Here is a 22801-nt window from a genome sequence, read left to right as displayed (position 1 = left end):
ATGAAGGGGACACCCCTTAACAGACCGATGAACAGGCAAACCTAACAAGATAGCAAGGAATGAGTCAAGGCTGTGGGCAAGGGAGCCAAGAGCCAGAGCAATAGAGACTTCTCAGAGGGACAGGAGTGAGGCTATTCCTCATGGGAGACGCCATAGAAACCCACAGGGACCAGGCACCTGCAGAGCCGCATCCCAGGGCCAGAGGGGGCAGTTTGTAGAACCAGATCCACAGATATGCCAAAGAACGTGTTCTGGAAAAGGCCTGCTGCAAGGTCAGCTGTATCTACCATAGGCTTACGAGGGTTGAGGTAGCTCTGCTGAACATTATTTTAAGAAAATCCTTTCAAGAACTGCCACAGTTGCCTCAGGAGACCTAACAGATTAAATCTGCCCACAGGGTAGACCTGGGAAGTGGAGTGGGAACTGCAGAGTGCCGCCTAGTGGCAAGGCATGCTGATGGCCATGGTCATTCACCTTTCCAGGGAGGAGCAAGACCAGCATCAAAAACTGCCCATCCCCTCCACACACGATTTCCCTTCTCACCAACATTTATCTCCTCTTCGAAAGTTCATCTTCTTTTAAAGTATCAGAACTTTTTTCTTAAAATCCAGTCTTACAAGTAGTAAGGAAAAAATGAACCTTCCCATAGAAAAATAGGTGAAGGGCATGACCAGGCAAGCCACAATGGAAGAACTAGAAAAGACCAATAAATACAACAAAAGTTGTTCAACCTCACCAGAAGTCCAATAAATGCAAATTAAGCAATAACATGTCTTTTTTTTTTTTTTTCGCCAATTCACGTGAGAAACTAATAATACATGGTTTGGGCAAGAACATGGGGAAAAAACAACCCTAAATTTGCACTTACCACAGTATATCCTAAGGTGATTATCATCTGAGGGTGAAAAGGAGCCTGGACACAGATGTCATTTCTAATAGAAAAATAAGTATAAGTGGATTAATTGCCCACCACCAGAATGGTTAAAGCAATTACCACACAGCTATTAATATTTTGATGAATATGTGCATTTACTGACATGAGATTGGCCTGATTGACTTAACGGATCGTTAAGTTAAAGAAGGAGGCTACAAGACAGCACAGGCAGTGATCTCATTTTGGTGCCTATGTGTCGTATGTGAGAATGTGTGCATAGAGAAAGGGATCCAATGCTTTGTACCGTAGTTGTATACCAGTACCTGCAGGATAGAGGGATTGCAGGCGAGTTCTTCCTATCATGCTATAGATTTTTACAGTGAGCATGTGCTATCTTTACAAGTAGAGGGAAAACAAAGGTATTTGGACATTGTATTCAAGTAATTGGAACAAAGTCAACGCGAGTGAAACGTTGATTGTGGACAGATTCAGATTTTGGAGGAACTGATATTATTCCCTGAACTTCTCTCTCTTCCTCTCCATGAAACTTGGTTCTTTTTCCTCAGCTCATTTTGACATGGCTCCCTTCCCGGCCCCAAATGGACTTTGCATCTCTCTACAAAATCCCCCACCCCTCTCCTCCCTTTCAGAGCCTTGCTTCAGAGAAAGTGCCTGATAAATAATGAATACTGAAGTGTACTTGATTTTCTCCCAAAGTAATTAAGGATAACCCATTGTGTACCTTTAAAATGACTGAAAACTAATGTTATTTGCATCAATACCGTGTTCACGCCATTTAAGCAAATTGCTAAATGTTAAGTGACATTGCTACTGGAGGATTGCTTTCGCCTCCTCAGGAGTGGCACCGTTGAAGAGAATTTTTGTAAGTATAGTGACGTGTAAAAAAACAATATGGCACTTTAATAAAAGATACTTACTTTGACAATCGTGAAATACAAGGGTTGTTATTACCTGGAATTTTGAGTCTGTGTTTTGAGCTAACTCCCCTCTCTCTTTTTTCCATTTCAGTGCCTCCTTGGGGCAGGTCCAGACCGCCCAAGGACAAAGCTTTACCTTAGTTCTGACCTTGGCAGTGTCTTGCTGGGTTGGATCATGGAAAGAATGAGAACTGATTAAAATTCATGCTCTGACCAGTCCCATGTTATTACAGATCTCTGGTCTACCAGCAGCGATGCAAGTGGCCAAAACAGCCCCCGCGCCAATGCAGGTAAGAGCCTGAATTCACCTTTCTAGCTTCTGGGGGAAGTTAAGCGTTTTTATGTAAGGTTTGTCTTTCCAGGTCCTTGCCATTTGATTTAGGTTTGGACAGAGAACCTTAAACCAGTGATTCCAACAGAAGATACCACTCAAGGGCCCAACTTGTAAGGAAACTTGAAAGGGAAGCAAGGGAGCTATTAAATAAGCAAGGCTTTCACCAATTGCCATTCCCTTGAGGCAGTTTTGTGGAGGTTGTGATAGAACTTCCTGAGGATTCAGTAACTAGGCTCTTATAAAGCTGAAAAGGGATACTCTCTGGGGTTTGTACTGGAGGAACTAGGGTAAAAGAAAGAGAACATTTTGTAGTGTTGTCTAGGAAAGGGCAGAGCTGATTTGCCAGGGTGCTCCTCTGATAGAGGGAATAGAAACGCATTCTCTCGCCTCCAGGAATTCTATGAATTATGACACCCCCGGCTCTCCTTTCCTCACTTCTGTGTGCATCCTTTAAAGGTTTGGCCCAAACACTGAGATTGCAGAGGGATGAGGCAAATGCCCTTCTTGCAACGCCCGGAGGCCAGCAGAGATTAGAAAGGAAAATCGAGCAGGGCTGGATGCTTTCTACAAATTCTGCTCAGGGCTTGGGCCACAAGCTGATACACTTGATAGAAGTACACAATACCTTTTTGCAGCCACGGGGCACTGCCCTGGGAAGCCCGGACCTCCCAAGGAAAGGAGCTCATGTCTTACTTTTGCAGGGGGCTACTAGGATGTCCTCCACACGTTAAAAGATTCCTAGAGACTGTAGGTTCCGTTTTGCTTTGATACTGGATCAGAGCAGCAGCTCCATGTGGTCCCCCAAACAGGACTAGCATCTAGGAGTGGCACAGGTGTACCTTTGCCAAAGCACATGTTGCTGTCCTGGACAAAAGATTTTAAGAATCAGGTCGCTGGGCAAAGCAAGGACTCCCCTAGGCCATCTTAGCCCTCTCCCGGCCCATGGGGCTCTTCAGGCAGCCAAGCATGGGGCACTCTCTCCTCCTGTCCCGTTGGCTAGGATCTTTGACTCCTCCACAACTCTCAAAAGGAGAGCAAACCACAGACAGCTCAACTGACTTCCAAGGAAAAGCTGACCCAGGGGCACTTTTTATCAAGAGGAAAATTAAGGGAAGAGAGCAGACTGCTGGTTGCATGTAAATCAGCCAATGCTGTATAATCCCCTCGGGTGGCCAAAGTCAGGATTATCCCAGAGCTGCTTTCCAGAAACCTACCAGAGCACAGGTCAACCTGGAGACCATTGCTGCCCCAGGGCACTTGCACATTCCCTACTCCTCACATGCTCCCTGCTAGCCTCTGCAGCTCATCTCCACATCACCAGAGTGTGCGGGCAGGCCAAGGGGTTTTCACCTCAAGGGAAATGTCTGTTTGCTTTGTCTATTCTTAGTGTGCCAAAGAGAAAAGCTCTAGCAGTCCGGACACTCAATAGCGTTCCTGGGCTGAGTCTGTTTGAGAGGTCCCAGAAGGGCAACCTATGCCCTCACCTTGCACACCCCAGAACCTGCCTCTGGGATTGAGCTCAAATTTGACCCAGACACACCACCGCAAATCAGACATGGTTCAGGGGGTGGTCGGCATCGAGGCACATTACCTGATCTCCAGCTCCTATTTTTTTTTACTGCCAACAACCCCAGGTTATTTTCCGTGTTTGATCCCATTCCCTTTTGCTACCCTTACTGCCTCTGGTTCTCTAGCTGTGAGCCCCTGTTTTGTTCCCATTCTCCTGCATGCTCCCAGCAGTTATGTTCTCTCTCAAGCCTCACAGATGCTCCCCACTCCCTTTGTACCCTCAAATCCTACCTGTTTCTGTCACTCCTCTCCCTCCATCCTCATATCCCTGGCACTTTGCTCTGAGCCTCCCACCCACTCCCAGGGAGCCCTTGGCCTCTGGAGTGCCTCCTAGACCGAGGGGAACCCAGACTTCACTGGTCCCATAGCCTCCTGGGGGCTCCTGCAGGCTTCTCTCCCAGGACAGAAGCTACTCGTACACTGTGCGAAAAGGCAGCCCAGAACGTTTGGGGTTCTTAGATGCCCTCTGCAGGCGCTCACACCAGAGGTAATCATGTCTATCAGGCAAGTCACCCAATTCTTTGGCTAGAAAACCATCAAAACATGGAATTGGGAAGAATTGCATAAAGTGCATCTGGTCTCATTCCCCATCAAACAAATGAGTCCCTTGTGGCATGCCAGATAGAGGCCTTTGCCCCAGGTCAGGTTACTTTGAGTGAGCAGCCAGGGGATTCCCTGCCCCTCACTGTTAGACAGAACTATCTAGAACTTAGGGCCACAGATCTGAATTTGTCTAACTAGAGCTTGTCCGAGGACTCTGCTTTCAGGGATTCTGTGAGGACCTCGCATCTCCTACTGCACAATTCTTTGTGTACTTCAACCAAACACATATCACACAGAATGATGAACAGATATCAGATCTGGGAGGTCTTTTATTATGCCAGACATTGAAGAAAATTGTTACACTTCTTACCAAATTGTTTTTAAATAACAGCTATTTCCATAGAAAGTATGTTAAAACACAATAGCTCTATTTTTAAATGGGAAAATAGTTAATATTTTTTTCAAATGAAAGAATGCATTATTTCAATTTCTAACATGATTAAAAACAATAGATATGACCCCCACAAACAACATCCCTTTGGAGTCTTCAATTATTTTTAAGAGCATGAATTTGAGAGCCTTTCAAATATACGAAAGAAGCTTTCATGTCCACCTTTAGGGCTCATCTTTTCTAGGATAAATGTCTCCAGTTCCTCCCACAGGTCCTTCTGTGACTGGTGGTACACCCAGTTAGCTACACTACAGTCCTTTCATGACTCAGAATAAGGCAGAGCAGGTCATGATGCCACAGGGGCCGTGTGCCAGGGAACTGCCTCTCTCAGCCTAACCTGCCTCCACTAAAACAACTCAAGTTGCATTTGGGAGATGTCCTGTCAACCCATCAGTTAATCTCCTCCTGAACTGGCGATGACTCAAGTCACCAGGACTTTTTTCTCCTGCACTTCTAGAGAAGTGGGTCACACCAATCCCACTTTTGTGCAGTTGAGTTTTTGAACCCAACTTAGAACATCACACTTATCACTATGAAATTCTCCATTAGTTTCATCTCTTGCAATCTTTGTGAATTTAATTCTGTCATTTAGTGTATTAACTACCCTTCCAACTTTTCTGTCATCCACAAAATTGATTAACATGCCGCTTGCTTCTATTCTTATCACTGATAAAAATACACCTCATTGGACCAAATCTCATGAGCCCCACTAAATACCTCATCTGTGTTTAGGGCAACCAATTAACAGATACAAGCAGCTATATATGGACCTAATGAGGTAGTCATTGACCTCAACACTTCATCCTCTGCTCCACAGGACACCAGACTTAAAACCAATGAATGATTCCTGCTACCCTTCCTGCTGTGCCTTCTGCCCACAGATGTAACCTCACCTCCAATTTAAGCCACCCCCCCCCCCCTGCAGAGGAACTGTTCTACAATTTGAAATATGTATGTTTACTGAGCATGCTGTATGTCAGGCACTGTGCTGTGGGTTAGAACTACAAAGATGAACTGGATATTTTCAGATCCTAGAATGGTGCCTCTACGGGTAGAAGTTCCCATATTCTGGTCTTCCACAGTCATTGGCAAGCCCACTGCCCCTTCTAGCCCCCACTGCCAGATCCTACCCCCTCCTCCAAGCCCTCTGGGTGGGGACAGAGGCCACCTTGCTAGCATGGCTGCTCCTGCTATATTCCCCAGGGGAGGGAGGGGTGCTCCCGATGGCTTCAGTTAGAATGCAGTGACTTTTCCTCAGAACCATTCTGCTTCATGCTACCGTATTTGATCGAATAAGCTTCACTGGCCTGGAAAGCGAACCATGGAGTTAATGTTTACATGAGAAAAGACTGCCAGGTCCCAAACCAGTATCCCCCACTGAGCTTGGAGGGTAACCTGTGTGTAAACCCAGGACCACGGATGCTTCTCAGGGATGACAGCTCATGCCCAGAACCCGCGGCCTATCCTCAGCCCTCTCTGATAGCCCCTGTGCAATAGGCCGTGGGCACGGTGACACCTTTGGCACAGCCAGCTGCTCTCTGAGCACCCGCCGTTCCACTATAGCAAGAGAGAGTTGTCCAAGGGAGACGTGTGGCCCAGGGCAGGAAGCCAGGCTGAAGGGCCAGAGGTGTGGAGGTGCCCCAGCTCCAGAAGCCTGCTGCTTCTCAGACTGCCACCTCCTCACACCCCCACTCCAGGGGAATCTCCGGGTGGGGGTGGGGGGAACCAGGGGGCTGAAGGGGCACCTGTGCTTCTGCCCCATAAAACTTTAGAGGCCTAAGGGCCATGTGTTGCAGCTCCCGCTTGGGTCCTGGGCTGGTGGCTTCCAGATGTGCAGGGAACAGAAGCTGTAACCAGTGCAAAGGTCACCTTCAGGGTCTCAGAGCAGGGATTTCGGGCCCTCTCCTTTAGTATGAGTTGTGGTTTCTCTTCAGGGCCTATCCCAGTACCCTAACATGCTGACGTGGCCCTCACTCCTGTGTGACAAACAGGTGGTGGTTAATCGCGGGCTCCAGATCCCAGCCTTCCAATTCAGCTCCATCTCTCCCTGTGCATCAGTTTCCTCACCTCTAAAATGGGGGTCATAGTTCTAACCTGACTCACAGGGTTATTGTGACTTAACCTTGCAAAGTGCTTGGTCATTGCTTGACACTAAGCACGCTCTCCCTGTTAATGGTTCTACGTTCTTACCACGGGAATCCTTCAGAGCCGGCACCTCTTAGACACTGATAGTATCGATGCGATGACCAAGAGAGGACTGCCACAAAAATAAGTCCCTGTGTTGTAAGACTGCCTTACACTTTTCCCTCCATGGGAGGCAGGGCAGGACAAGTGCTGATGACCTCAGCTTTACACAGGAGAAAACTAAAGGTCAGAGAAGGTAGCGAGTCCCCCCAGCTCCCGGCTGGGTTTCTGTAGGCACCGGATGGGCCTTCTCACGCCTTTTATCCTCACATCACCTGGTTCCTCCCGACACCAGAATGTAAGTGTTCTCACAAACTTACGTGCCATTACTACCAAGTCCAAAAACACCAAGCCTCAGCTGTCCAAATATTTGTCAGCCCTCAGCTTTTGGAGAAAAATGATTTGGTTCATACTTGTCCCAAATAAATAGAAGCGGCACCAACAGAAGGACCAGCTCGCAGGACAGGATGTGAGGGCGTGGAGACCCCTGCTGAAATATGTTGGGCATTCTGATTCTCTGTAGCCTTTGAGGGGACTGAAAGCTTCAGGTGAAAACAGAGACACCACCAGCCCTCCAGGGTGGGGGGGGGGGGGGGGGGGGGCGGTCATTTGTTGTTGTTGTTCCTGTAGGGAAAGGACAGGTTTTTGCCAGTAGGTGGCGATAGAGAAATAAGGCTAAAGAAGCCAAAGGTTTAAACTCTAAAGCATAAATTTGAACTGGGAGATCATCTCATCCAACCTGCTAATGTTATTCAAAGAAATTAAGGCTCACAGAAGGTGTGCAACTTGTTTAAGATCACACACCTGAGTAATGGCTGAGCCAAATTAAACTCCGTTCTCACCGTGAAATCTGAATGTGCACGAACACAGTCTGCCTTTCAAAACAGCCTGGCATCTCCATCATACAAAGGGAAATATCACTTCTTTCCAGTGTGTTAATCACTGCAGCATGCAGCGAAACTGCTGGGCTCATTAGGCCCTCAGAGTTCGGGTTTCTGAGCTGGAGAGTTGGGGAGAGGAGGAAGGGACAGAAGGAGAGAAACAGCTATCGTTGGTGTCCTCAAGAGGCTTCATAACACCTTTGTGCTGCCTCTGAGCCCCTCCTGGCCATGACTCCCCCAAAACCATCAGGGACCACAGGCTAAGAATCCCCCCCTTCCTGACCACCCCTTCCACTTTATCAGCACCAGTTTATAGTGGAGGCGTTAAACATTTTACTGCGGATAGAAATGCCAGGTGCCGCTCTGCTTTCTTCTGCTTGCGGCGCGCAGTGAGAAGCAGAGACTCAGGAAATGAATGGACTACCTGCCCCCTGAAGCGGCCAGATTTGTTCTGAATAGTTCTAAGGAAGAGAACATAAACAGATGGGTGAGTCAAATGTACCTCAAATGACTGTGGGCACATATTGGGTGCTGAAAAAGTGTGGATGGAGCGTTGGATTAAGATTTTAGATCAAAATGAAAAAACTTTCTGACAGTCTCAATGGTTCAAGAAGGAATGTACTATCTTGATTGGGTATATGATGAATTCCCTGTCTCTATTTAAGCACCAACCATCCAGTCACTTGGTACGGATGTTGTAGAAGCATGCTGGGGGGATTGGTTTGGATCGGATGAGCTTGTAGGTCCCCTTGAATCCCTGGATTCCTATTTTCTATGATTCTTGATGCACAGTGAATGAAAGGAAAGGGCAAACACGTTTCTGTCTTTGGTTTTCAAAGCTTTCCAAGGGGAAAATCCTATAGGTTTTAGGTGGCCTCATCTCAAAGTCTGGTCCCATGTTCTTTTACTGAACTTTCTGCCACAGCTGGAAGATGTCATCATCCTGGCACTTCATTTGAGAGCTTCTGCTGGTTTTACCTAAATAACAAGTTTGCTTCTTTTTAATTTTGAAAATTAGGGGAAATGGACTTGTGGAAACCTGGATCGGTCCTTTTAGATGCAGGTAATTATACAGCCCAACCTCCTGGCCATGACTAGATGGAGACACATAGGACTACAGAATTAGGAGAATCTGATAACCCAGCTGGTGGTGCAGAGGCCACTGCTGTGCATTGGATAACAAAAGGGAAATGAGAAACATGAAGACTAAGACCCACAGGGGAGTGAGTTCCTTGCCCCAGAATTAGGTTTCGATGCTCACTCCATCTGGAGGCACACCCTGACTTCCCTCTATTCCCTCTTCCTTCCTTGCAAAGTGGGATCCAGCTTTCCCTTCCTGTGAATGAGTGTTGTTCACTGTTTACTGAATTAAGTGTTTGGAACTCCAACAGCAAACCCAGCTCTTGGTCTGCGGGCAGATTTCACTGTTAGGGGGAGACAACAGGGTGGAGGAGAGAACGCTGGCCTCTCATTTCTTCTTCCAATAGGGAGCCTCAGACAGTTTCCCTGAGAGGCTCCTGGCTGAGAAAGGCCATTAGACACCCAAAGCGAATTTTTAAAATGATGCGAGGAAGTGGGATGAGCAGACTGACCTTTCATGGAAAGATGAAATCATGTGCTTGGCAAATTGGAAAAACTAATAAGCCTAGAGAAAGCTCATGGCAGCCAAGAGGGAGCAGAGCCCCCTTCCTGCTCTGCTAGAGCCTCTAGGAGGATGCTCCCAGGCATCCGGAAAACCAGGAGACCAACTGACCAACTTCTGGTGCTGCCTGAGAAACTCACTGGCCTTCCCAAGCCTGAAAAGATTCTTATTGATCATCTTTATACCCTTAGATGTTACATGTGTGAACTTGGCTCCCATGTAAATGGCTCTAAAGACCCCAAGGATGAAATTCAACATACACACACACACACACACACACACACACACACACACACTCCCCAAGCACAAAACCCTTTTGCAGCTTTACCTCTAAACTCAGGCTGTAGAGGGGAGGGATTGCTTTCTGGACCCTCTTATTTATTTGCATTACTGGATCTTAGGTCCTCCCCTGCAGTCTATATCTGCACTGCCCCCCCCATTAGACTGTCTAAGTGTCTCACCCATCTTTGTTCATTGACTCAGTCACCAAATGTTGACCAAGGACCTACATGTGGTAGGCACAGTGAAGGTTTACATGATGAGCAAGACACATGCCCTGACCTTGAGATTTTCAGAATTTTACAGAAGGATAATTTCCACTGGCAAAGTGCTTACGGCTTGCAGATAAGGAAACTAAGGCTCAGATAGATTCAGTTAACAGGCAGTAGGGAACAGACCCAAGTCTTCTGACTTCAAACACTCTGAGCACCCAGGAGAGTCCTGTGTCATTAGTAGGCTGTCAGTAATTCATTCTTATCTCTGAAGGCGGGGGTGGTGTGGAGAAGAGCACAGTCAGCCTTAAACCAAGCCCCCCCCCCCCCCCCCCGCCCCCAAGCTGGGTGTGAATATCCATTATGTCCCCATCCCTGGGGTAAAGCCAGATGCTTCCTGTTCTTGTAAGTCACCAAAAGTTTTACTGCTCTTTCCAGGATTTGTTCCAAAAGAAGAATTAAGCACACAGTCTTTGGAGCCAGTATCCCAGGGAGATCCAAGTAAGTGAACGGACAACTAGAAACCCAGAGTGACTGTGACATCCGATCTGCTCCCCTCTCTCCCCACTCCTCCCACGCAAACCCACTTCTCTCCCACCCTGGATCTATTTATCTCCTCTCTTCTGTCACTTTGTTCTAAGGGGAAAGGGGAGCTAATGGAGGATTTAAACTGTGTGCACCAGGGGTAAAGGATCAGACTTTTTAAACATTACTATGGCAACAGGGTGGGATGTGAAGGGGAGACAAAGGAGTGGGGGTAAAAGAAGAGACTGCTTTGCCAGGAGGGTCAGTAGCCCAGTGGTCATGATGGCAGACAGAGCCATGAGCTGGAAGTGGATATGGGGAGAAATAGGCAGATTTGGAAGATAGAGAAGGAAGACTCTAGAGGATTGGAGGTGGAGGTATGAGAGAGGAAGCCAAGGAAGATGATTTGAGCAACTGGGATAAATGGTACCTCCATGAGGACCTCTAGGGGTGGGGTCAGTGGGGGCAGGGAGGTTGTTTCTGTCTGCCATCTTCCACAAGACATCAGGTCTAGGAGACAGTTGACTACCCAGAACTGACTGAGAAGGAGCAGCCCACCTGGGAATTCAGAGTTGGAAGATGATGAGCTAAGGTTCAAAACCAAGGTTATGAAAAACAGGAAAGGTGACCTAGGGAAACCAGAGGCCTTAAACCCGAACACCAGCACCAAACAGGTGGAGGAGCCACCTGAAGATACCAGGGAAGAAGGAAAGGAGGAAAATCAAGAGGCAGTTGACTGTTGCAGGCCAAGGAGATCACCTGCAGATTCCTTCAGAAAGTTGTGGCAAGTCAGCCACCAGTGGGCCATGAGTCCCAACCCCACTGGGTATGAGAATCAACTGAAGACATTTTTAAAAAATCAAGAGGCCAAATTCCTGGCTCATACCTCCTGAATCACACTCACCCTAGATCTTGCTACTCTGGGTATGGTCTGACCACATCAGTGTCACCTGGGGGCTTGTTAGAACTGCAAAATCTCATGCTCTACCTCAGACCTACTGAATCAAGGGATTTCTTTGCACATCAAACCTTGAGAAGCACAACTCAGAGAGATTTCTGGGCACCTTTATTTGTTGAAGCTGCAAAAGTGACTCTGATATATATTCAAGGTTAAGAAATACTGGCCTAATGTATTGAACAACACAAAGCATTAATCTATAAAATTATATCATGTTGGATAAAACCAAAGCAATTAAGAAAATTGGTAGATTGATTCCTGTAGACACTATATCGTACCTTTTCTTCCTTGTCCTCCAACCTCTGTCCTCTGTGATAGCAATAAATTGCTCATGCTGAACGCTTAGTAACTCAATCCTGTCCTGTAGTATTGATGTCATCTTCATATCGGCATGTTTTCATCCCAATATGAGAAAGCCACCGGGTCTCAGGGAGCGCACGCTCAGAGCTGAAACCAGGATCATTAGAGCAGCCTGGGAAATGGAGAGCACAGGTGATTCCAATGTCAGCCGTCAGGGTCATGAGTAAAGAGAGCCAAGCAAGTAGAGAGCATCTCAACTTCTTAAAACCTAGCTATGAAATGAATACTTCCATCTTGAGCATGGTTCCAGATGTAAGAAATAAGAAAAAAATGGTCTATGAAGAAGTGAAACAGGGTCTCAAGATCCATGTGCTTTATTTACTGAAAAAGAAAATCACCTTTGGGCCTTATTCTAATTAACCACTTTTTTTTTTTTTTTTTTTTGAGTTTTTATTTTAAAAGGCATATTGAACTAGTCTGCTGACAGCTGGAAGAAAAACCCCTGTTCAGGAGTGCTTCTCAAATTGTAATGGGACAGAGATCACCTGGAGATCTTGTTAAAATGGGGGGGATCTGATTCTGTAAGTCTGGGTGGAGCCTGGGGGGGTCCTCATTTTTTAGCAACCCGCAAGCGTGGTGAGCAAGGAGCCCTGAAGAACACCACTGCCACCTGCTGGCAACAATTCTCATTGCAAAGCTCAGGAGTAGGAAAGAACGGGTGGGCCTTGTGTAGGATACAAATCACAAGCCATAGAACAGTTCTGCTTCTTTTCTCCTTTTTCCCAGGCTTCCGTGGTATCTTTAAGCCTCACTTCTTGATTTTATTTGATTCTTCCGGTCTTCATCTCAAGGATCATGCTTTGGCATAGGCAGTTTGGGGGCAAAGGACAGGAGAAGTTAGCTGAACAGGAAGAGTTGTCAGGCACCGACTGTCCAGGCAGACAGGAAATAAAAGTTTGCAAGATCCGCTAATGAGCCAAGGCACTAATTCCAGATGGAGCAGAGTCAGCCAGGCCCAGAGAGGTCCCTGTCATCGCCTACTTCTCTGGCTTTTATTGCCATGCACCAGAGCAAGATAATGAAGCACATTCCCAGATATAACTTATTTCCTTGATCTGCCAATTCTGTAGTATCACTCTTTCATAAATATTTCTCATCAGTTCTGCTTAAAACTGTGTCAACTCATATTCATTTCTTGCTCTCATTTAATATATGCATATATCCCTCCCTGCTTACTGGTCTCCTTCTGAGGATTGGGAGGACCCAGTCACATGGAAGCGATGCAACACACATGGGAGAGAAGAGAAGCCTGAGAGTGGCCTCGTGAGTGATCATGAGGCTGCCTAAGGAGATCCAGGCTTGTCCAGGCAGCTGCACGCCCAAGCACAAAGGGCAGCACTGGCCTGAGTGTCCTTGCGGATTCTCCAGCCCAGAAATTCCTAATATCAGAGTGTCCTTCTCTCTCCTTTTCCCCATAGAACTCTATTTTGAAATATTTTTGTCTCTCAGACTGCAGGTGTTAAACGATTCATTCCCCCACTTGTTTATTAATCAAAGGGATATATATAGCTCCCAATAAGAACTTCTGATCAGAATTGAATAATCAGTTTTATCATACTAAGATGATGTAATTTCAGTGAAGAGCAGAGAAGATACCATATACCAGGTTATATGGCTTTCGACCAATTCCCACAGTGTTTGAAAGGTCTAGAATAGCTTTCAGCCCCCACCTCCATCATAACCTTCATATATTCAAAGAGGTCCAGAGATCCTAGCCAGAACCAGCCCTAGTCTTTATCACAACTAAAAGAAAGGAAAAAATTCGAAGACTGCTACAAACAAGTACTGATATGTATAGATACATGTGGGTAATTCCATGGTTGCCTCACCCAGGAAAGTGAAGGAGAAGATTGGTATCAATTTCTCATTCTACCGTTCCTGACCTTCCCTCCTCACTAGCCTTGCAGATTTCATACCTTTATAAAAATTCAACACATAATTCTACAAAATTAAGATGAGAGTAAGAGACCGCAAGGTCCTGAGACTCAGTCTTGGTGAATTCTACATCTGGGGGTTGACACTGACATGGTCCGAGCCGAGGAAAGTATCCTTAGGGCTTTCCCACACTTGACTGGAAGGCCATTGCTTCTGAAGGCTGTAAGTGTGGCTGATACAGAGAATTTCTAAAGTTATAGAAATAAGTACTAGTCCAAGTGTCCCGGACCTTGGTGCCCAGGGAAAATCTGTCAAGAAGTTAAATAAATGAATATACCCTGCATCTTGCCACAACTTTCTACTTTCTTTTCATTGGATTCTCAGGGGGCTCTGGTGGAGAGAGGAGAGAAAGCCCAGGTTAATGCAATGAGGGGTCATCAGAATAACAGAGCCCTTTTCCATTCCTCAGACTGCAAAATCGACTTGTCATTTTTAATTGACGGGAGCTCCAGCATTGGCAAACGTCGATTCCGAATCCAAAAGCAGTTCCTGGCTGATGTTGCCCAAACTCTTGACATTGGCCCTGCTGGTCCGCTGATGGGTGTTGTTCAGTATGGGTAAGTGCTGTTCTTAATCCAGAAATCAAACGATGTTGCATGCTGAATGTTGTGCCACGAATCATACCAACGCATCCTACAGCACATATTCATCCTCCTCCCTGATACGGATTAAACAACAGAAATGGAAGCAATTCAGGTGATATTTAAGAAATCTGACTCTTCCAGGAGGGAAGGACAGGTTAATGAACATGTGGAAGTAAATGGCATTTGCACTCATGCTTGGTAGAGAGAGTATTTATTTGGGAATGAGGAGAGCTGGATTCAAGTCTTAGCTCAGTCAATAATACGCTGCATGGCCTCAGGTCAGGGCTTCACCTCTCTGTCCTCAGTTTCCTTACCTGTAGACCAAGAAGGTGGACTGCACCCAGTGCTCCCTCCTGTCCACTTATAAGTAAGAGGCATCAAAAATATGGTGCTGTAGGTTGACTTTCTCTTTTCTCCGTGTGACCTGCTACTGGAAAACCTCCCCAGGTAATGGAGCAGACAGGCAGGCTGGGGAGTTGGTCCCGTCGGTCAGCTGAGCACCAGGTGACTGTGTCCATTCCGTTATTCTAGTTAGGGTAGAAACTGAGCATTCATACTGACATCCACTCTCAACCTTTCCTCTTATTTGGGGTCATAAGTCAATCTTATTTCATAATAATAGGCCTTTCTCCAAAGCAGATATACAGATGTTGGCAGATAAGCAAACAATTGAAAGAGCAAACAAGCATAAATCTCAAATAATTGATGGAACCATTAAGGGCAGGAGAGCAATCTCACTTTCCACAAAGGACCTTCGTACACAATATGACCTCTTCTTCTCCACAGATCTTCAGCTTAACCTTAGCAATAGAAACTAACACAGACCCTGGTGACTCTTGCTCAGAAGCCTCAAAAACGTAAGAACACTTATACCTGACAACAATCAGAGGATCTCCAGATCTTTCAAAATTTCCCAAGGATCTCCAGCAGTAGTATTTTAATCAAGGTTGTTATAACAAAGGCCCTAGAATATTTATTTTTGAACTGTAAAAAGAAATAATCAAAACCCCTTTATTTTCATAAGAACTTATAACATTTGTACTTTTAGCACTAAATCCCAATAACACATTTAGTAATATCTTCTATTCCCGTGAAAAATTTTTCCCAAAGAAAAATTAGTAGTTGAGCTACCTGGCACTTGTATATAGTCAGAGTCAAATATATGAAAATAACCAATTGCTGCAAATGTCAACTCTCAATGTCAAAGGATCTATCTTGAGGACTTTAACTTGAAATAGAAAAATAAGATTTTTCTTTGGTCATTGTTTTCTTGTTTTCGAAATGTCAACCTATTTTCATTCCTGCATTACTTTTTAAAGATAGCAAACAGAGAGCAGGCTTCTCTAGGGAGGAAATGTAAGCATTTTCGTGCCAGATGTCCCCAGTCAATTTTATGGGGGGGTTCAAAGCTTGGTGTGTCATCTTGCATTAAAAATAGCTGCTTTAAAAGCTGTGTATACCAAGGTTTATAGTATAATATGAAAATAAGGTAATAAATATGTCAAGGAAAAGAAAAATGGCAGGAGAATGGTGCGTGTGCCAGTGAGAAGGTGGATGAACAAGCAAATGTAGCAAGGAAGGAAAACCATTTTAGTCAAGGCCCCCCACCCCACAGAAGACCATCCCCCAACCCCCCACCCTCTGCCATTTTCCTAATGTGATTACCAATTTCACTTTCTAAAACTGCCTTGCTATTCATCTTTTTTGCATCCTGGGTCCTTACTTAATTTAGAACACTTAAGAGAAATTGTGTCTGTTTTCCTTCACTTGATGCTCATAGAAGGTAATCAATCATCTGCACCCTCCTTAGCCGCGGGGTGGAGTGGAAAGTACAATGAACTAGTGACAGTATATCTTGAATTCTGGCCTTAGCTCTGCTGTGTGACCTTAAGCAGGTCCTCTAACCTCTCCATGTGAGTGCTGCCATCTGTAAAGTACTGGGGGTGCATGGGATGATTTATTAGGGCTTTGCCAAACCTGACGTTCTGTGATTCAGTGACTGGCTCTGTACTGGGAAGACAACCAATAAATGAATGTTGGGCTAACAGACTAGATGAGCCGCCTCTCCCCTCTAGCTTTGGTTCCGGTTAGGTAGAGTGATTTCTAATGACACAATGTTTTGCACGGAGGTAATGGATCCGTCAGTGGAATGTGGGAAATACAATAAATTGGAGGGTGGTATAAGAAGGGTATGATGAGGTGCAAGGGGAGATCCATGTGCCCAGCTAAAATTGCTTTTGATTTCAGCTGCCTGGCTCCCTCCCTGAGAGGCTCCCTCCAATCCTTTGACTAACAGTCTTAGTGTATAAAGAGGGAGGGAGTGGGGCAAGAAAGGGGAGGAGGCAGGAGTCCTCCCAGATGTGGGGCCTGTGTTTCTGGCAAAGGAAAAGCAGGAAGAGCCAATACTTGGTGGGTTGGGAATCTGATTCTTCTCCTGGTGTTTTGGGTTCTCAGCAGATTCCAATGCCCACCTTACCATCCCTGGGATCAGCCCTGTTCTCTCAGAATCGCAGAGCCTTGGGACCATAGATAGCTCTTGTTTTCAACTCCTCATGTTATAGAGAGGAAATGAGGCTCTACAAGAAATGGCCAGCCCTGGGATGCCTGGATGGCTCAGCTGGTTAAGCACTGCTGCCTGTGGCTTGGGTAGTGACCCCAGGGTCCCACCTTGGGCTCCCTGCTCAGCAGACAGCCTGCTTCTCCCCCTGTCTGCCACTCCCCTTGCATATGCTCTTTCTCTCTCACATAAATAAATAAAATCTTTAAAAAGAAAGAAAGAAATGACCGTCCCATAAAGAATGAGCACTCCAAGGAGAGGCATGGGCTGGGAAGGAGCTGGCCGGGCAGGAGTCCCCACACCTTGGAATCTCTGCTCATGCATGCCACGCTTCTGGGCCCCCTGCCCGCAGCCACCAGCCACCAGCTTCCCAGAAGTTTCCTTTTCTGCTTTTCTTTAGGAGGGCTGAGTCAGAATTTAGACTTCTACAGCTAAATTAAGACTTTTAAATTTAGAATTTAAAAGCCTCAACTATTAACAGGAAACAAAACGCAAATACAAAATAAAAATACTGGAAGTATTAAAAATGGTCTGATTTATGGAATGCAGTACTCATTCCGAATCCTGATTCTGACATATCCTACACAAAAATCTTTCGGGTGCAAGAAACAGAAAACCAGTCCACGTAAGCCAGGTGCAGGGAGGCTGATGTCATAGGACTGACAGGTGTTTGATCCTTCTCTCCCTTCTCTTCCTTGGCCTCTCCGTGTCCTTCTGTCCACTCCATTCTCCTCTAGGCTGACCAACAGGCTTGTGGTTTCTGCTCCTCCATAACTTCACCTTGCACAACCTGGGTTTCTTCTCCTGATCCAGGCCAGGGGGAGCCTCAACACTGTGGTACCAGCATGTTCCCTTCCCCAGGTCCCATCTTCCCTGCACACAAAGGAGCCCGTAACCCACAACTGCACTAACCTCTCAGCAAGCACAGATTTCCTTCCACAATCATCACTCCCCTCCCATAAGAGAGGCGGTGCTGCCCTCAGAAAAGTTGAGTGACTTTCCTAAGAGCACACAGCTAAATGCATGACCGCTGGGGAGAGGGCAAATACTAAATCTTGGGTTAATCCCTAAAATGTCAAACAAAATTGACTTCAAAGTGAAGATTTTGCTCATCTGCCCAGAAAGCTTCTGATAATTGAGGTTTTCCACCAAGCTAAAGACCTAGATGCTGTGCTTAGACAAAAAGCCAAGGACCAGGGCACTTTGGTGGCTCAGTGGTTGAGCATCTTCCTTTGCCTCAGATCATGATCCCAGGGTTGATCCAGTCCCACATCGGGCTCCCCCCATGGAGCCTGCATCTCCCTCTGCCTGTGTCTCTGCCTCTCTCTCTCTCTCTCTCTCTCTCTCTCTCTCTCTCTCTCTCTCTGTGTGTGTGTGACTATCATAAATAAAAATTTAAAAAAAAAACAACAAACAAACAAACAAAAAAAAAAAAAAAACAAAGAAAAGCCAAGAACTAAGCCCTTGTCTTAGTTCTAATAGAGAAGTACACAGCCAACAGGCTCGTGATCACACTTAATACCAATAGAGACACTGAAAGGCTAAATGAAAGGACAGCCAGAGCAAGTAGCTATTAGGTGAACTCGAATCTGCAGAATGAATGAAGCCAAGCCACTTGCGTTTTCACTGCAGCCTGGATCCACGTGTGCTAGGTGCCCCTGGACCTTCCAGATGATTTTATTTTCGTCCTCAGTTTCAGTATAAATGGAATAGAATTGCACATGTTCTTTTGAACTTTGTAATCAACCTTGGGATACCAACAGTGGGAAAACAGTTATAGAACAAAGCCAAATGTTGGTTTTTCTTCATTTCAACATGAAATAGACTTTTTCTTTGCTCACAATTCTGTAACAGCTGCCCAGGGTTTTGGAAAGTGGCTCTGGGGTGGGCTGTGCATCGTTACTCTTCTTACCTAGCAGCCCTGGACCGCAGAGCTTCAGTGGCACACTCAGCCGCCCCCTCCCTCCCTGCCACCCCGTCCCGGAAGGAAGGATGCCCAGAGGCTCCCATGGATTAGCTGAGCCTCCATGTGTGGGACAGAGTGGAGGGGAGAACAAGTATCAGGACTGGTATCATAGGCAGAATAGTGGCCCCCAAACTTGTCCACCTGGAACATGTGAATATGTTGCCTCACATGGCAGAAAGGGACTTTGTAGATGTGATTAAAGTTAAGGACCCTGAGATGGGGAGATTATCCTGGATTATCAAGTGTTCTAATCACCTGAGACCTTAAAAGCAGAGAGACCTTAAAAGCTATTATCAGTCAGAGGAACATATGACCATGGAAGAATGGTCAGAGATAGATGACTGCTGGCTTTGAAGATGGAAGAAGGGAGCCATGAGCAAGGAATGCAAGCAGCCTTAGATGATGGAAAAGACAAGGAAATGGGACCCGCCACCCCCGCCCAGAGCCTCCAGAAGGGAACACAGCCCTTCCAGGGAGACCATGTCAGACTTCTAACCTCCATAACTGTAAGGTAATAAGTGTCTAAGCCACTGGGTTTATGGTCATTTGTTACAGCAGAAATAGGGAACTAATTCACCTGGCAAGGAGGACCATTCTGGCACTTTCTCTTGAGTCTGCAGCAAAGGAGAAGTGGATAGGGCTGGAGCATGAGACACAACTCTGTGGGGCTCAGAGCAAGAAGGTGCTGCCCAGGCCCTAACTTCACACTGGTATTACCTAGGGAGCTTTAAAGCTGTCTATGCCCGGGTCCAATTTCAGATTTATTAAACCAGCATCTAGTAAATACCCAGGAATTGATGTTTCAGTCTGTAATTCCAGTCTGTTGCCAAGAGGGTAAGAGACAGTTCAGCTTCCCAGGAGTAGAGTGGCCCCACTGCCCAGAACCCAGATCTCTCCAATACCTATGCTGGTCTTCTTGCACCCTACACTGCCTTTACAGAAACTAACAGGATCCCGGAGCAGCTGCCTGTCATCCGCCTAGAAAGGCTCTCCAGGGCCTAATGGCACTTGTAAAGACTGTGCCTCTACCCTCCTTTCTAAGAGACAGGGACATGAGCCCTTCAGCCTCATTCCTCAGGGACACAGTCTCAAGGCTGAGTGAGCTATGAATAACATTTATACAAAAATCCTATGCTTTTTCTATTTCTCACCATTCAGTTCTCCCGGAGGTACAAATAAAACAAAGACTACAATTGACTTCCAGCACTTCCACTCTAGGGTTCCCCATATAGCCCCATCACACATTGACTGGGCTTATCACAGAGCTCCCCTGAGATCATTCACCCTACATCCCTAGATCCCTAGATCATTCTGCTAGAGAAGCAGATGGCCACCTTAATGCACATTAGAACCACTTGGGGAGCTTTTGAAAATCCCAATTCCCAGACCAAACCTCAGATCGATTAAATCAGAATTTCTGAGTGTGGGACCCAGGCAGCATTAATTTTTAGGGCTCCCCAGGTGATTCTATTGTGCAACCAGAGTGCAGGCACAGATATTCCCATAGGCCTGTGCCGTCAACTGGTGAATCCTCTCCCAGCTATGTACCTCCTCCTCCTTTTCTTAGCCTTTTTCACACTTTCTCCAGACTATTTCTCCCCCTCCTCTTATCACTGGCCACCCACTGCTGCTTTTCTTAATTCTTACAGCATCCTCTAAGACATTGCTACTCAAAGTGTGATCCACGGTATCCACTGGGAGGCTGTTAGGCAGAACCTCAGACCTCACCGTGGACCTTTAGAATCAGAATCTACATTAGACATGGTCCCTGGGTGGCCAGGCACATGCCTGAGTTCAGGAAGTGCCAAACACTGTGTCTGTTGCAGACATTCCAGGTCACAGACAATGCTTCCAAGCTCTGTGACGCAGTTACAGACCAGCGAGCCTAAGAGTCCGTTTGTTCCAGAGTGACTCTCAGATTAGCAGATTGCATGTCCACATTTTCCCCAGCAGGAAGAGGTATGCAGGTTGATTTTCTACTTTTTTGGTGGATGAATTGAATTACTGTTATTAATTACAAGAAACGTTCATCTAAAAACAAAATTTGATTATAAGACCCTGCTTCCCATCTCTGATCCTAAGAAATGTAAGACCAGTGTCCTTTCCAAAGGAGCTGGTTGTACAAAGTCCATCAGCAGGTTGGCCCAGGCTACTGGGTTGGCCATGTCCGCTCAGTCCCTTGAGAAGTTGGTGGCGAAATAATTTTTGTTCTGAGCCAGGTAATGCACTCAAGGAGTAAGTTTGAGTTCCCAACCTGCAGTTCCTGGCATGTCCTTGGGCAACCAGGGTCACTTTAGAACGTCTCCCTAATTTCACAGGCATGGTTCATCTCGGTGCCTAAGGCCATACATCATTACATTTTAGCATTAAGAAAATGAAAAGATTCAATATACTCAGGTTATTTTATTGCTAACCTCAGGGTGATGATGCCTTGTTGGAGGAAACAGTTTTGAAAAGTCTGAGCTATAGGAGATCTGATCAGTTAATATGTCTCTACTGGCATGAAAATTCCCTTGAAAGGCTCACTCAGTGTGACTGGAAACTACTTTGGGCTAAAGCAGTAGCATCTGGGATATGAACTGAAGGGGCCTCAGAAGTCCTCCAGACTGCAGGGCTTCCCAAACTCCCCTGAGTATAGGATTCACTTGGATCCCTTGCTTAAAACAAACAGACGAACAAAAATGCCCACCTCCAGTGCAGACCTCCTGAATTGAGCTTCTTCTGAGAAGATCTGGTGCCTGTGGATTTTAACAAGTGCCTCAGGTGATTTTTACCATCAGGAAAGCCTGGAAATACTGACATCCATCCCAGTGCCCTGCCCCTAGGTCCCAAGCCTTCCCAGGGATCACCTGCAACTATTTCTAACAGGCATTCTTTTTTCTTAAACATGCACAGGGTAATAATTTCCTGTTGCATAAAGTATTCCTTTCTGTGCAAAAATTCTCACTCCCTATAATCTCTCAGCTTCTTTTCCAAACAGAACAATTAGTTATGTATTCCTTGAGCTATAAGCCTTTGTTTGTTTTCTTCTTTTTCCAAAGGAAATCTTTGATATTGCTCGGGAAAAAAAAAAGTTTTCTTTTAATGAGATCTTGTAATAAAATTACAAATTAAAAGTTTGCTTATGGGATGTCTGGGTGGCTCAGCAGTTTAGCACCTGCCTTTGGCCCAGGGCATGATCCTTGAGTCCCAGGATGGAGTCCCACATTGGGCTCCCTGCATGGAGCCTGCTTCTCCCTCTGCCTGGGTCTCTGCCTCTCCTTCTCTCTCTCTGTGTGTGTGTCTTTCATGAATAAATAAAATCTTAAAAAATAAATAAAAGTTTGCTTACATAGAAATATAGTTGAACTTTTAAAAAAAAGATTTTATTTATTTATTCATGAGAGACGCAGTGAGAGAGAGAGGCAGAGACACAGGCAGAGGGAGAAGCAGACTCCATGCAGGGAGCCCGATGTGGGACTCAATCCCAGGGCTCCAGGATAACGCCCTGGACCAAAGGCAGGCACTAAACCACTGAGCCATCCAGAGATCCCCCATAGTTGAACTTTTTAACTAGTCTCTGTCTCTGAAAAGTAACCTGGTTAGGGTGTCAGGCCACCAGCCCATATTTCCTGAAAAAGAATACATACACCCATGTGTTCTAGTACCAGGAGCTGCTACAGTTTGCAGATTAAAGACATATCAATCATTCTTATGATTTAATTACATTTCAATTTAGCAAAGATTTATTGAGTGTTTACCATGCACTAAACTCTATGTCATTTGCAGGGGATACTAATGTAAAATTCTTCTAAGTGGTTTGATTACATTTGTCTATAAGTCTCTTGATGGATGGCTCAGTAGCTTTGCCCCTAATAATAATTGTAGCAATGGGAGAGTTTCAAAGGTCCTCTGATCCAAACTTTCAGTCCATTAAAAATAAATCAACAAATATGTCAGAGATTATATTTTTCAGGACTTCATCTACTAAGGGAGGCAATATTTTTAAAAGAAATAACATTAAATAAAA

At 45.7% G+C, this 22801-nt stretch overlaps 1 protein-coding gene across 2 annotated transcripts in view; it reads left to right on the top strand.

Moving 5' to 3' along the window:
- The window catches only part of VIT (vitrin), a 101455-nt gene that overhangs the window by 63246 nt on the left and 15408 nt on the right, over positions 1 to 22801 (top strand). Inside the window, exons 8-11 of one of the 2 annotated variants that reach the window (XM_026018949.2) lie at positions 2046 to 2102; positions 8793 to 8837; positions 10346 to 10408; positions 14095 to 14242. In XM_026018949.2, coding sequence (XP_025874734.1) covers positions 2046 to 2102; positions 8793 to 8837; positions 10346 to 10408; positions 14095 to 14242 — 313 coding nt within the window. The remainder of the gene's footprint in view (positions 1 to 2045; positions 2103 to 8792; positions 8838 to 10345; positions 10409 to 14094; positions 14243 to 22801) is intronic. The other variant, XM_026018950.2, reaches the window with a different exon arrangement.

This window comes from Vulpes vulpes, chromosome 8 (genome assembly GCF_048418805.1).
Source record: "Vulpes vulpes isolate BD-2025 chromosome 8, VulVul3, whole genome shotgun sequence".
NCBI classification, from domain to species: Eukaryota; Metazoa; Chordata; class Mammalia; order Carnivora; family Canidae; genus Vulpes; species Vulpes vulpes.
The sequence above is the reverse complement of the archived record's forward strand: the minus strand, read 5'-3'. Positions and strand labels throughout refer to the sequence as shown.